Source organism: Pelodiscus sinensis, chromosome 8, assembly GCF_052426305.1.
Source record: "Pelodiscus sinensis isolate ZL-2025 chromosome 8, ASM5242630v1, whole genome shotgun sequence".
In the NCBI taxonomy this organism is placed as follows: Eukaryota; Metazoa; Chordata; order Testudines; family Trionychidae; genus Pelodiscus; species Pelodiscus sinensis.
In genome coordinates this window covers 64969237-64982499 of record NC_143059.1, presented here as the reverse complement: position 1 = coordinate 64982499, position 13263 = coordinate 64969237, and the positions used below count along the sequence as shown (strand labels likewise).

Here is a 13263-nt window from a genome sequence, read left to right as displayed (position 1 = left end):
CCTTCCTCTCTTCTTCTACTTCCTAATTCCTTTCCCTTCACACAGATCAACAAATCTCTCTTGTAGAATAGCTATCATATATTAATACTACATGCAAATAACTCCATGTGCTGAGCATTCATGGCTCCTATCATCAGCTGCTCAGCACTTTTCTCTATCAAGCCCCACATGTCTCAAACTAGGCACAAAAAAAAACCCGAGAAACACAGTCAGTGGTCATCTTTAAGTAGCATGCTTGACAACACATAAGGCCACTATTGTAGAGGAAGGCACAGAATCCAGTCTCTAGAGCGGCATTCAACTTAACTACAAAATCATCTATCTTTTTGCAGTTCTTTGACTCATTGACCCTCATCTTGGAGGCTGGGCTCTTCTAACCCGCCACATTCATTACACAGCCTTGATCCACTCTTTGGGCACCATCCTAATAATTAGAGCCCTGCATGGAAACAAAATTTCTATCCACATCCATATCCACAAAAATGAGCTGCAGAGATCTACAATGACATCTGTGTTTGTGGATATCCGATGATATAAAGCGGCTATCTGCAAACTTTCAGGATTCTATATACAAAATGTATATCTGCACCCATATCCACAAAAATGAAGTGCAGATATCTGCGGATGCAGACACCTGCAGATATAAAGTGGATATCCATTGATTTGCAGAGCTCTACGTATAATTAAAGACTGTATCCTACGAATTAGATAGAAGAGGCAAAATTAAAATTGCATGGGAAACCTAACCTGGCCCTCCCCAACTCAGAAGACACCATCTTTACAACTAAATAACATTATTTTAAAATTGGATTCTATTATTTTAAATTTGGATTCTAATGTCTTAGACTTGGGGGTTTGAGTTTGCTTTTGGTTTATTCTCAATAAAGAAAAATGGTTAGGAAGGCAAATTCAGTTACATGAAACTATAATAATCCTGCCTCTTTATGCATCATCAGAAGAGTATGAAGCATGCACCTTTGCTACAAGAGTGACTGAACTACACATTTGCAGGAGAAGGCTGGTAACTTGGGAAATAGGGAGTGAGGTCTGGGGGAAGGTCAAGGGGATCCTAGCCTCTCTCTTCACCCCTTTCTTCCAGGTAAAAAGGGGGAACTCCTTCCTGACGTGGTGCCACTTCCCTCCTCCCCAAAAAAGGAAGGATGTGAGCAACAGGAGCTATGTGCTGGGCTGTGAGGGAAGCCTTCTGACCAACTCCCAGAAAGACTGATGGATACTGGGGTTGCCTGGTTCTTTGGTACCACCATGAGACAGGCCACAAAATTAGACTATTAATTTCTTCATTTGCCATTGTGCCTAAACTTTGCTTAAGAGGATAAATGGTGATTTTCACAAAATTCTCAGTCAAAATTTAATGGAATTTCATGGGACAAAGAAAAGGCGCTTCTCTGACAAATTTCAAAATCCTTTTTCAAGGTATGGATGTGTTCGCCTTCCAAAAACAGAACTTTTTTTTCTCAGCTATTTGGCAACCCAATTTTTATGGATTTTCACCGCTGTGGATTAAACTATAGGTAGACATCAATCTTAGTCTAGCATCCTTCAAATCAGATTGGCTGAGAAGTCCATTTCCGTACAATACTAAATTTAAAGGGAAATGCTACACTGTCAAAGGAAGAGGAGCTGAAACAAAATGATGCATCAGTTGTTACTGGATAGTGTTCATTCAAGAGTTCCAAGAAAACTTATAGTCATAGGCTGAACTACAAACAAAAATATGCATTATTAAAATCAGTTAATATAGTCACTGTTCACTAGCAGTTACAAAAATCACTTTTTTATTTTGAAAATGAGCTAGTATGGTATGAAGTCACTGAGAGATTAAATATGGAACCTCCAAAAAAACCACTTACACATTTACTACTACTACACTGTGAGTTAAACATATTTTGTTGTTTAAAGAAAAAAGTTCAATGCTTCAGTTAGTCTTACATTACTATTTTACAGAACCTTGAGCTATTGAGACCACTTTTTTAAAAATTATTTTATTTTAAACGTCATTTCAGACATTTTTCAGTATTCTAGACCACTGGTTACATACTCAAAAAATAATCAATTATATCAATAGACAATAGGCTCCAGTATTTGCCTCCAGGCCTTCCTTTTCTCTCAAGCACAACACAAAACAGTCTTTCTTTCACTCAGACATTTTGGCTCATTTCCCCTGGCCTACTAGCCTGCCCCTGTTTGTTCTGAATCTACAATGAATACTACAGAATCTTATGTTAATTATCATAAAAGGAGAATCAGCTTTGCAGGCAGCATAACACAAACATTTGCATTTAATTCAAAATGAGGGTGAGGTTACCCCAGGACATAAAATGATAAAAATTGAATTAAAATGTGTTATTCAGTTAAACACCTTAAACATGCATCCCAAAGAGCTACACTATGCTATCAAGGAAGGACAAGCTCACAGGATACTCCTATTATACTACGTACAACAATAGTGGCCAAAGCGTGAGCTGTGGCCAAATTGTTTGGCAAATTCAACAATGCAGCATTCAGTCACATAGTTAACCTAAGGATGCAGCAGTCACTTCCATCTTTAATCTACTGCTACTCTTGTCTTTAATGCAGCCATGCATGCCTACCCATCCAGATCAATATTTATGGGGCATGCAAACTGGGACTCTCAAGCGAATTCAAGTGTAAGGGAATTGAAATCAGCTCTTATACAGGCAGTCCCCGGGTTACGTACAAGATAGGGACTATAGGTTTGTTCTTAAGTTGAATCTGTATGTAAGTCGGAACTGGCGTCAGCCGCTGCTGAAACTGATCAGTTTCAACAGTGGCTGAATCTGGACGCCAGTTCTGACTTACATACGGATTCAACTTAATAAACCCAGGCGTCCCCAAGTCAGCTGCTGCTCAAACTGATCAGCGGCTGATTCCAGGAAGCCCGGGGCAGAGCAACTCTGCCTCGGGCTTCCTGTAGTCAGTCCCTGGTCAGTTTCAGCAGCAGCTGACTTGGGGACGCCTGGGGCAGAGCAGCTGGGGTGCTGCTGGGTTGCTCCAGGAGCGCTGCTCCTTGGCGCTACTGGAGCAACCCAGCAGCACCCCAGCTGCTCTGCCCCAGGCGTCCTGATTCAGCCACTGCTGAAACTGACCAGCAGCGGCTGAATCAGGACGCCTGGGGCATAGGAGCTGGGGTGCTGCCGGGTTGATACAGTAGCGCCGAGGAGCGGCGCTGCGGGACCAACCCGGCAACGCCCCAGCTGCTCTACCCCAGGTGTAGGCAAGAAAAGCCTGGTCTGCTGGGGGAAGAGAGGAGGGGCACTAGCTGACCAGGGAGACGCGGGTGGCGGGACCACCCGTGTCCTCCACGGCTTTGCTCCGTCTCCCTGGTCTGCTGACCAGGGAGACGGGGAGCAAAGCCGCGGAGCATGCCCGCAGCAGGACAGCCCAGACGCGCCCGGCTGTCCCGCTGCGGGCGTGCTCCGCGGCTTTGCTCCGCGTCTCCCTAGTCTGCTGGGGGGCGCTCCCTCCCCCCAGCAGACCAGGGAGACGTGGAGCAGCTTTTCTCGCCCTGGAGGACGGGGGCGGCGGGACTGCAGCGCATCTGGGCGTCCCGCCGCTCCAGTCCTCCGGGGCGAGAAAAGCCCCGTTCGTAACTGCGGATCCGACATAAGTCGGATCCGCGTAACTCGGGGACTGCCTGTACAAACTTGGTGCCACTTCACACGCCTTGTATGCAGCCCATGTGGCTAGACAACTCTAAAGTATACAAGAAGTTTACACACACTGTCTGTAGTTAACAACGTGCCATGATAGACTACAGATTTTATTGCTGCAATAAATTCAGTGGGGATATTAGCTATCAGGTAAATGAATAGTCTTGTACCCTCATGAAATCTTAGCAGCTACATGACTGTTCCATAGCCCCCAGGGGCAGGGCTGGAAGCCATTGCGTTCCAAACCCGGGAGCCTCCTGAAATCTGGTGGCAGGCAGAGCCAGTCTGTAAGGGGAGCCTGTTTAAAAAAACAGCTTCTCGTGCAGACCAGCTGCTTATCAGAGGCAGCAGCCCCATCCATGGGGGGGTTCGAGTTCTCCGCAAGACAGAGGCTGCTTCGCTGCATGAGACCCTGTCCACGGGGAGCTCAGACACCTCCCCCACCACCACATGGACAGGGACTGATGCCACGGAGCAACCTCTGTCTGAGGCAGGCCTTGGCTCACTGCCGAGAAGCTACTCCGAGCCTCTGTCCGCGGGGAGCTCGGACCCTGCCCCCCCCACAGACAGGGGCTGCTTTGTAGCATTCCCCCACCCTCACGCTGCTGTCTCTGATATAGGCAGCAGTGCTTGGAGGGGTGGCAGGTGGCACTGGGGAGCTGGTGCTGGGAGGAACCAACTTTTAAGCCAGATGCCTGCAACACTGGCTCCTTCATCCCCCCCTACTCCCACTGTAGGAGACGGGGGGTGGGGGTGGGTCCACAGAGCTGGATCCCCATGCTTATTGGCTCCATCCTGTCCCCCTAACCCTCCACACTGCTGCCTATCAGAAGCAGTGGCATGGGATGCGGGGGAGCAGGCAGATCCGGTGCTCACAGTCAGGGCTCGACAAATAATGTATTCTACTTGCCCGTGGCAAGTACATTACACCCCGGAAGAGCCAGCACGGAGCGATCTGCACATGCGCAGAACCGCGCAGCTGGTGAGTGGGGCTCGCCACAGCTTGGTGAGCCCTGCTCATGGTGAGCCAACTTTTAAGCCAGCTCCTCACAGGCACTGGCTCCCACCCCCCTCACAAAGGCAGCAAAGAATGGGGTACATGTAGTTGACAAGATTAACCAATAAACCCAGGCTTAACAGTTAATCGTGTAGTTGTCTACACATGCTGACATCCCCTAAAATTCAGCACTGATTCAAGCATTCAATCCCTTAAGAAGCTGTTAAATCTTTCTTGGCGGTTTCTCTGCCAAGAGATCCAGCAAGACAAAGAAAAGATGATAAGTTATACTGGAAATAGTTTAACATACCTTGTGTAAAAACAAGGAGTCCAGTGGCACCTTAAAGAATAACAGATTTATTTGGACATAACCTTTTGAGAGTAAAAACCACTTTATTTGATGCATGGAACACATCCACTCCATGCTTTTCACAAAGAGATTTTTATTAACAAAAGCTCATGCCCAAATAGTCTTTAAGGTGCCACTGGATTCCTCACTGTTTTTGTATATACAGATTAATATGACTACCCTTCTAAGACTTACCTTGTGTGTGTTTCATTGATATAGATGACATTGCGTAGGCCCAAAGAAGGGATACTTGCATTGAAAAGCTTATCCTACCAAAACAAAATGAGAGAAAAGATGAATATCAGAAAATGATATGAGCCTGGGTACAAAGTAAATCCATGTCCATACACAGAAAGACAATAACCCTCACTTTTTAGCCTGGGGCACATTGCCAAATAGTGAAAATCATAGAAAAACAAAATACTAGTTTGGATTGAACAAACCTATCTAATCACTTAAATGGGAAAACAATCAGGGTTACAGAATACTAGAAGATTTACTTGGCATTGCTCGGGCACTTAATTCAATTAATTTGGTGGGGGATAAAATGAAAATGTATGTGCTTCACTTAAACCATTCTTCTGGGGTGAGGCTGGGCATAAGGGGTTCACGGTATGCAGGCCACTGCAGTAAGAGTGGACTACCTCAGCCCTGTTTCAACACAGCAGCTTGGGTTCAAGTGAGAAGCATTTCTCTATGGACACTGCAGTTCTAGTGCACACAGTTGGGAGAGGGATTCATGTCCCCGAGCTGGGCAACAGGTCTACATTCATCTACCCCATGTGCTCCTCAGCCAGAATAAAGAATGCAGCAAACTGTACCCTTTCCCTCTGATGAAGGGGAACAGCCAGCAACATTCCCATACTAAAAGGGGTAAAAGACTCTGATCTGGGGCAGTCGAAGGGGTGGAGGGAGAGCCCCCAGCCAGCTTCTTTTCACCTTCCTGGTGATTCAGTCTCTTTTCTGAATGGTTTTATGAGAAGCAAACCCATTCCAAGCACATCCCATTGTCCTGGTACAACTAAACCCTGACCTTGCTTTAAGTTATAAGAGGAAGCTGCATACCGAATTTGGTGGTCCTAGCTCTTACTGTTTAGGAGGAGTTCTTGAATAGACAGACTCACTCCCTCAAATATATAGTAGACTAGCTACAAGACAGATGCAGGTCATGATCTGAGTATGTACACTCATCTGATGCATAACACAAACAATGGATTTTTTTCTGGTGGGAAGTAGGATGTTAATGGGTAAGTGGGAGCCAGCAGCCCCGCACAGGGTAGGAAGCTGCAGCCACATGGGTCTGGGAGCTGCTGGGCTGGAGCATCTCCTGTCCGGGAGCCTCCCTGCCTGCCCTTGTTTAATCAGTTAACCAGTTAAACTGAACATTTAATCAGTTAACTGATGAAATGGGATTTTACATCCCTAGTGGGAAGGTCTAAGTGCAATACCTGTTAGAGTTTAGGCCCAGAGTGTATCTACAAAGCCAGAATACAGTATTAAGAGCAAAATACATTATCCAGCATTTGTGCAAAGACAAATAATGAAGTGATGTTTCAGACTGGAATCTGAGGTCAGATTCAGACCTGGTCTAAGCAGATGCAACATAGAGATACACAATATAAATGTCATGGCAGTCAAATCCTCTGGATCAAGTACACCATGTGCGAAAGGAGGTTTATAGTTAATACTGTCGCCCATTTCTACAGTAAAGAACTGAAGGTGATCCTCCCTAAAATCTAGGCATTGGCTAAAGTACAAAACCTAAATTCCTGCGATCTACTATACAAAAGAAATAAAGCACATGAATCAATAAGGTCCTAGGAAGGGAGAACTCATGTTAGAAAGCTTTGTCAATGTGGCTGAAACAGGGATGGAAAAAAACTTGGCTAAGAACAACATGAGGCAAAGGAGTGGAAGTATTGCTTAGTGGCTATAGCACTAGACTGGGACTCTGGAAACCTGGGTTCTCTCTCCCACTATACCAACAGCCTCTTTGGAGAAGTCACTTCACTGCTCTATGCCTCAGTTTCCTCATCCATAAAGTGATTATAATGATATTGACCTCTTTTTTAAAGCACTAAGATCTGATGAAAAGTCTATAAAAATATCTATATATTTTATACAGCTATTTCCCTTCTAGAAAATTAAGTATCAAGTATATTGTACAAGCATGCTCTGAGATTATCTGAAGAATGTCTGATGCCACAGACATCCTTCAAGGTATTGTGACAATACAATTTGCAAAGGACATAATGCACACTGCTGCAGAGAATAGGGATTTCATGTGTAATTGACTACACACTTAACCAATAAACCTAGGATTATTGATTAATCCTATCGATTACACGCACTCTTCCCCCCGCCACCGCTGCCTCAGTATCAGAGGCAGCTAAGAATGGGGGGAGGAGGGAGCTAGTGTCCGTGCGGAGCAGTGCTGAGGGTGAGGGAGCACAGGCAGGAGCCGTATACACAAGAAGCCAGCTTTCAAGCAGGCTCCTCATGCATACCAACTCCTGCAGAGGAACCTGCCTCCCCTTGCTGCCTGCTAAAGAGGCGGGGCAGAGGGGAGTGGAACCAGTGCTCTGGGGAAAACGGGTTAAAAGCCAGCTCTCCCTGAGCACCAGTTCTGCCTGCTCCCTCCCACACTGCTGCCTCTATCAGCTCCCCTTGTGAACTGGCTCCCACCTGCCACTGTGTGCTGCAGACAGCAGCTCTGACATTATGCAATGTGGGTAGCTATCCCACAGTTCCTGTCGCCCCTTTGCCTTCTGAGTTAGGCTTCAAGTGCCTGATGGGAACAAAACAGCAAGACAGAGTAGTACGTGATTGTGGGTATATGTTGTCAAAGCACAGAGGCAGCAGTACAAGATGGCAGGGGGCTCCCCGGGCGTGGGGCTGAGAACACACTAGCTGCTAGCCTGGCCCCCAGAGACTATCGAATAATCATGTAACTGCTAAGATTTGATGTGGTTAAACAATTATTAAATTAATCCCTATTTAACATTCCTAGCAGAAAACTCCCCTGAAATCATATATAGCATACGAAGCCAACCTCAAAAAAATCACTGGATCATTGTCAATTGATGTAGTATTCTCCTCTTCCTTTTCAAATTTAACTTTAAACAGACATTCTCATCTGAAAACTGACTGTAAAAACAGCAATGAAATATTCTGTATGTATTCCATCACATTAACCATCATCTCCTTAGTCATGCCTATCTAACCTCCCTCAAATGTTGCCCTCATTTCTATCTAGCCAACCCTGTGGTTTTAGAGAGGAAGCATAGGTACAACTAATGGCATAGTTAAAAGAAAATGGGGTTAAGTGGCCCTATAAATGACCCATTAACAACAAGTTTGATGCTTGAGACAGAAAAAAAAAGTTTGCTCTCAGTATTAAGCTGGCTCCAAAGTTAAATCCAATCAAAAATGGTTTTTAAATGGCAAGTTATAAAAGCATTGCAAAAGCATATGAGGTGCAAATCCCTTAAGCATATGCAAGTCCTTATATTTTTCCAAATATCATACCAAAGATAGTTCTTCACAGTCCATTTGGAGTTTTATCCCCTGCATTGATTTGTTGTTGTTGCCCATTCCTACTCTGGTGGCAGGAATTAACAGATGCAAAAATGTTCTTTTGTCACTGAATGCAACAAATTCTTACTTTAGTCAAACACAAGTTACCAGCCTCACTACAAGGGCAACTGGGTAAAATGTAAGAGCCAAGAGAAGCTCAGACTAAAATCAAATAATCTACTATGCCTTTCTCGATCTAAGTTCTGTGAATCTACAAAATATAATTACATAAAAATGAAAAGTCTCAGAGGGGTAGCTATGTTAGTCTGTGTCTGCAAAAACAATGAAGCAGTACATATCTGTCAACTAAAAATGGGCCATTTCATATAAGCATGCTTTCAAAAGCTCATTCACTAGTTTAAAAGTTTAGCAGAACACTTTTTAAAGCCATCTTGCAGACCATCTGTTACTTGAGTATCTTGATTGAAAACATCACAAACATTATCACTATTGGCATTTCTTGTTGTCAGGCTCAACAGAGAAGCCAAGAATTATCTGGGTCTGAAAACTCAATTGTCTTCTCAAACCTAAACTTGGTTCCTTCAGGTCAATGGTGAAGCATATTGCTGGGAGAGTACAAACAGCTTTCAAGACCAATAGCCAGACTAATTATTCTAGGGATATAGAGGGGATGTTAAGATTGTGTTTTTTGAAGATGAATACCTTTCTTTAGCATTAAATTTACATTGATAACACCTTTGTAAATGACACTGCACAGCAAAAGAGTTTTTCCACAAAACTCTCAAATACTATTTCTCACACAGAATGTAGTACAGGGAATTCTGCATTGGAAGGCAGACAAGACATCACAAAAGGTCTTTTCACATCTCCAAATTTTATGATCATGTTCTGAGAAAGGTAATTCAAACTACTAAGCAAACAAAAGAGAAGTAACAATTCATCTCTCTGTACAGATTAATAACATCGTGACCTTAATTCTGAAAATGAATAAACTAGTGAAACTCCAATACATTGTAATCACATGTTTCAACTTCTTATAGTCAAATATAATCCAATTCATAATCTTCTTACCCGGCTTTGGGGAGTACACATGTAGCAACAGCGTCCCACAAATGGCCTTTTTCTGCTCAGCAGTGTCTCTTTCCAATTTAAAGTCGCAGATCGGAAGACAGTAGGCCTCGAATTGCACTCTCCCTAGGAAACACAAAAATGACACACAAAAAATGATACAATTATCCACTACTGAGAAAATATTTTAAAGATACTACCAGATATATTTTTCAACCTAAGGCCAATAGAAATGTTTCCATTATTTTTTTCCTAAAATTCCAACTGATACACACCAAAAACCACCTTACATTCCACAGCAGCATTACATCCCTAACACTGCATTATTGTCCTGATGCCTGAAAAGCTGAAAATGAAATTGGCATTAAGCTAACTAGAAACAGATGAGAAATTAACAAGTGTAATAAGTTAACAGAATGTACAATGAACAGTACATCAGATTTCATTTTAATAATGTAGGGTTGTTGCACTTCAATTACTCATTGGCCAATGCCCTTTTAAAGTTGTAAGATGACAATGCCTAAAAACTTCACCAACTCGACACTACAGTGTTTATAGGTTGTGTGTCAACAGCCATATGCAAAAATAACTACTGTACTATACAAACGCCTACTTCCTTAGGCTGATTTTTAAAAATTCACAAGTACAGCAAATCAGTAACAAGAAGATCAGAACTCCATGTAATTCTTAACTACAGCATAATTCCCATTGAAATCAATAGTAACATTATTTGCCTGTGGATGCTGGCTCAGGACCACTGTGCTCAACTGAATTACAAAATCTTCTGCTATAACTTTGATTTAAAAAAGGGCAACCATAGAATTCCAAAGGAGAAAACAACATAAGCCCAAAAATATTAAACATGACACATGAGATTGGAGCAAAGCAAATTGTCAGTGGTACCTTCCAAGTAGTATGTATAAGTGTTAGAAATCCTAAATAGGTATTATCATACACTCAGCTAGAAAAATCACATAATCAGAAACAACCAGGTAGTGAAAACCAAGGCAGGAGTTCATATTAAAAATTGAAATATTCATTGGGTAATAACATGAATTGGCTAATATTCCTTCCCAATAGTTTTCTTTCAGAAATGAAACAAACATTTAGATGTTATACTTTCATCATCCCCATCTATTAACAATACCACCATCAAACTCAAAACCTTAATGTCAAAACCCTCACATTTAGGCCCTTGCTACTTTCTCTACAAAATCCTTTTCTTCCTGTCTTGTGCATGCCAGTATCCCCATTCTCCCATAATCTTGTCTCAATTACTGCCGCCTGCCCCCTCCCATCCTCTCCACTTCTAGCTGGATCCAAAACACAATTGCCAAAATCAACATCCTTTCTCTCAACTCTGACCATGTTTTCAACTTTTCTTCTGTATCAAGTTCCAAGTTCAAAACTTCTCATCTTTAGAGCACGACAATTCCACCCTGCCTACATTGCTACATCATCTCCTCCTACAACAATGCTGCTCCTTATGCTCCTCCCAATCTAATCTCTTCACTGTCCCTTTCATATATTCCAAGTCTTAAGTCCTTTTGCAGAACAGCCTGTGCAACTGCAACTACCTCTCTAATAATGTTCACCAAACTCCCTGCAGCTCTTATAAGAAACCATTTCAATAGCTATATAAAATTATTAATAAATATATCACAAGGCTCTGGGGATATTAACACTATTTCTTCTAAGCCTGATAAAATGAAGGTGTTCTATTACCCAGCAATACCGGTCTCACCCATAGCATTATACTCTTTGTTCACCACCAATTTCTAAGTCAAGTATTGGAAGAAACTGTATAATGTACATAAGAGACTTATCCTCAATCTTCAAGAAAAGAAAAGAAAAAGTAAATTTCATCTTATACATATTAAGTAAAGGAAAATAAAAAATCTTGAGGACTAACATGCATATTTTTACTTACCCATTCTTCACTAGAGTGCTTACATCTAGTGACAGCATATTCTGCTGAAGAGGACAAATAGGAAACATCTATTGTTCCAAGGGACAAAGCAGCCTCATCCATGACACACCACAAATCTAAGACCACAGGCTAAAAGGCAAAATGTGTATTTTTGTGAAGAGTAATTAACAATTATAAATAATTCATAATAAACTAGTTTCCTGTATCATCACATCTCTCATGAAGTTCTAGAGTGATTCTCTCAGGGATTGGTACAAGCAGCTGTATCAACACAGTAAATGAGCTAAACAGCGCAAACAGCATGCCTAGATGAAAAGACCCATTAACTCCCTGTGCGCATTCCCTTGTTCTAACCCAAAGGATACCTTTGCTCTAGAAGCTGTTCATACTCTTCTTATATTGTATGATGTCACTCTTTTATCAACTGTCTCTCAGGGACATCTTTTGTACATAAAGTGTTTCAGAAGTGCTTTCTTCTTGCAACATCAGCCAGTGTATTCCATGTTTCTGAGCTAGACTAAGCGTCCAAACAAGATTTAAAAAGCCTTGGGGCAAGATTCATATTGTATGTGCCTATAAAATTCCACTCATTACTAGCACATAAACAATATTCACACAGGTCTATGCTGCATGTGGAAAAGCCTGTATTAAGATAATCCTTTTTAAATGGAATATTCCATCAAACATAATACGTTACTATCACTCCATGAAAGAATAATAACAAAAGCTTTAAAAGAAGAGCGTTACTGTAAGCATTTGTATGAGGTCAGTCATTTTGACATCAAATATCAGTATTAAGTATGAATTGTGAGTTATATTTCATAAGATATCAATTTATACTCAACATACAGAGTAGGAAAAGTGAATGCTGATTCTTTCATTTATTATCACAGAGAAATATTTTAAAGCTCTGATCCTGCAAATGCATATAGGAGTACTCTCCACTAAACTCAATGGGCATGTTCTTGCATATAAACATTGGTAGGATCAAATACTAAAATCACTCATCTAAAATTTTACTTCATTTAATCTCGATCCCAGGCAAACAACCAGCCTCAGCAGAGACAAATGGACTGGATAAAATGTGAAGTTCCCTTTAGCTCTACAATTCCACGATTCTGGACCTATCGTGCAAGCACTCTATGCACAAAATACTCAACTTAAATGAAAATTTTGAATGTAGGGATTTTATAGGATTAGGTCCTTTGACCCCAATCCTGTAAATATTTATACACTGCTCAACTTTACACATTGTGAATACAAAAAGTTACATAGCAATAAATTTTTGCAGGTTCAAAGCCTTTATTGGCCTTTTGCTTTACTGGCTCTTAAACACACTAATTACTCTAAGGAGCCCATAAATACAAATACAATTATCAGCCATATTCAGAAAGACATGTCCCCTAACTCACTTATGGGTCTCGTGGGCCACATTTGTGTGCATACACAACCAATTGAAGTCATATAATGGAAATAAAAAGCTATTTAAGCAATGGGAATTTCATACATAAATCTACAGAGAAAAAAAATCTTCCAGCATTCCTATTAAAAACCTTATCCTCTGAATGAGCACAGAGTAAAATTACACAGCCGATCAAAAGATCTGCCAAAAATAAAAGTACAAATGCTGAGCACCAGTATGTGGGGCAGAACATTCCTGAGCAATCGAGGGGCAAACTGCCAAGGGGAA

At 41.9% G+C, this 13263-nt stretch overlaps 1 protein-coding gene across 7 annotated transcripts in view; it reads right to left on the bottom strand.

Moving 5' to 3' along the window:
- The window catches only part of GPAM (glycerol-3-phosphate acyltransferase, mitochondrial), a 66371-nt gene that overhangs the window by 40323 nt on the left and 12785 nt on the right, over positions 1–13263 (bottom strand). For 3 of the 7 annotated variants that reach the window (XM_075935470.2, XM_075935471.2, XM_075935473.2), the window contains 3 exons: positions 11574–11702; positions 9647–9769; positions 5234–5307 (listed from right to left, as the gene is read on the bottom strand). In XM_075935470.2, coding sequence (XP_075791585.2) covers positions 5234–5307; positions 9647–9769; positions 11574–11702 — 326 coding nt within the window. Of the gene's footprint in view, positions 1–5233; positions 5308–9646; positions 9770–9918; positions 9964–10828; positions 10954–11008; positions 11123–11573; positions 11703–11938; positions 12938–13263 lie in introns of those variants that run through there. The other 4 variants (XM_075935472.2, XM_075935476.2, XM_075935474.2 and 1 more) reach the window with 4 other exon arrangements.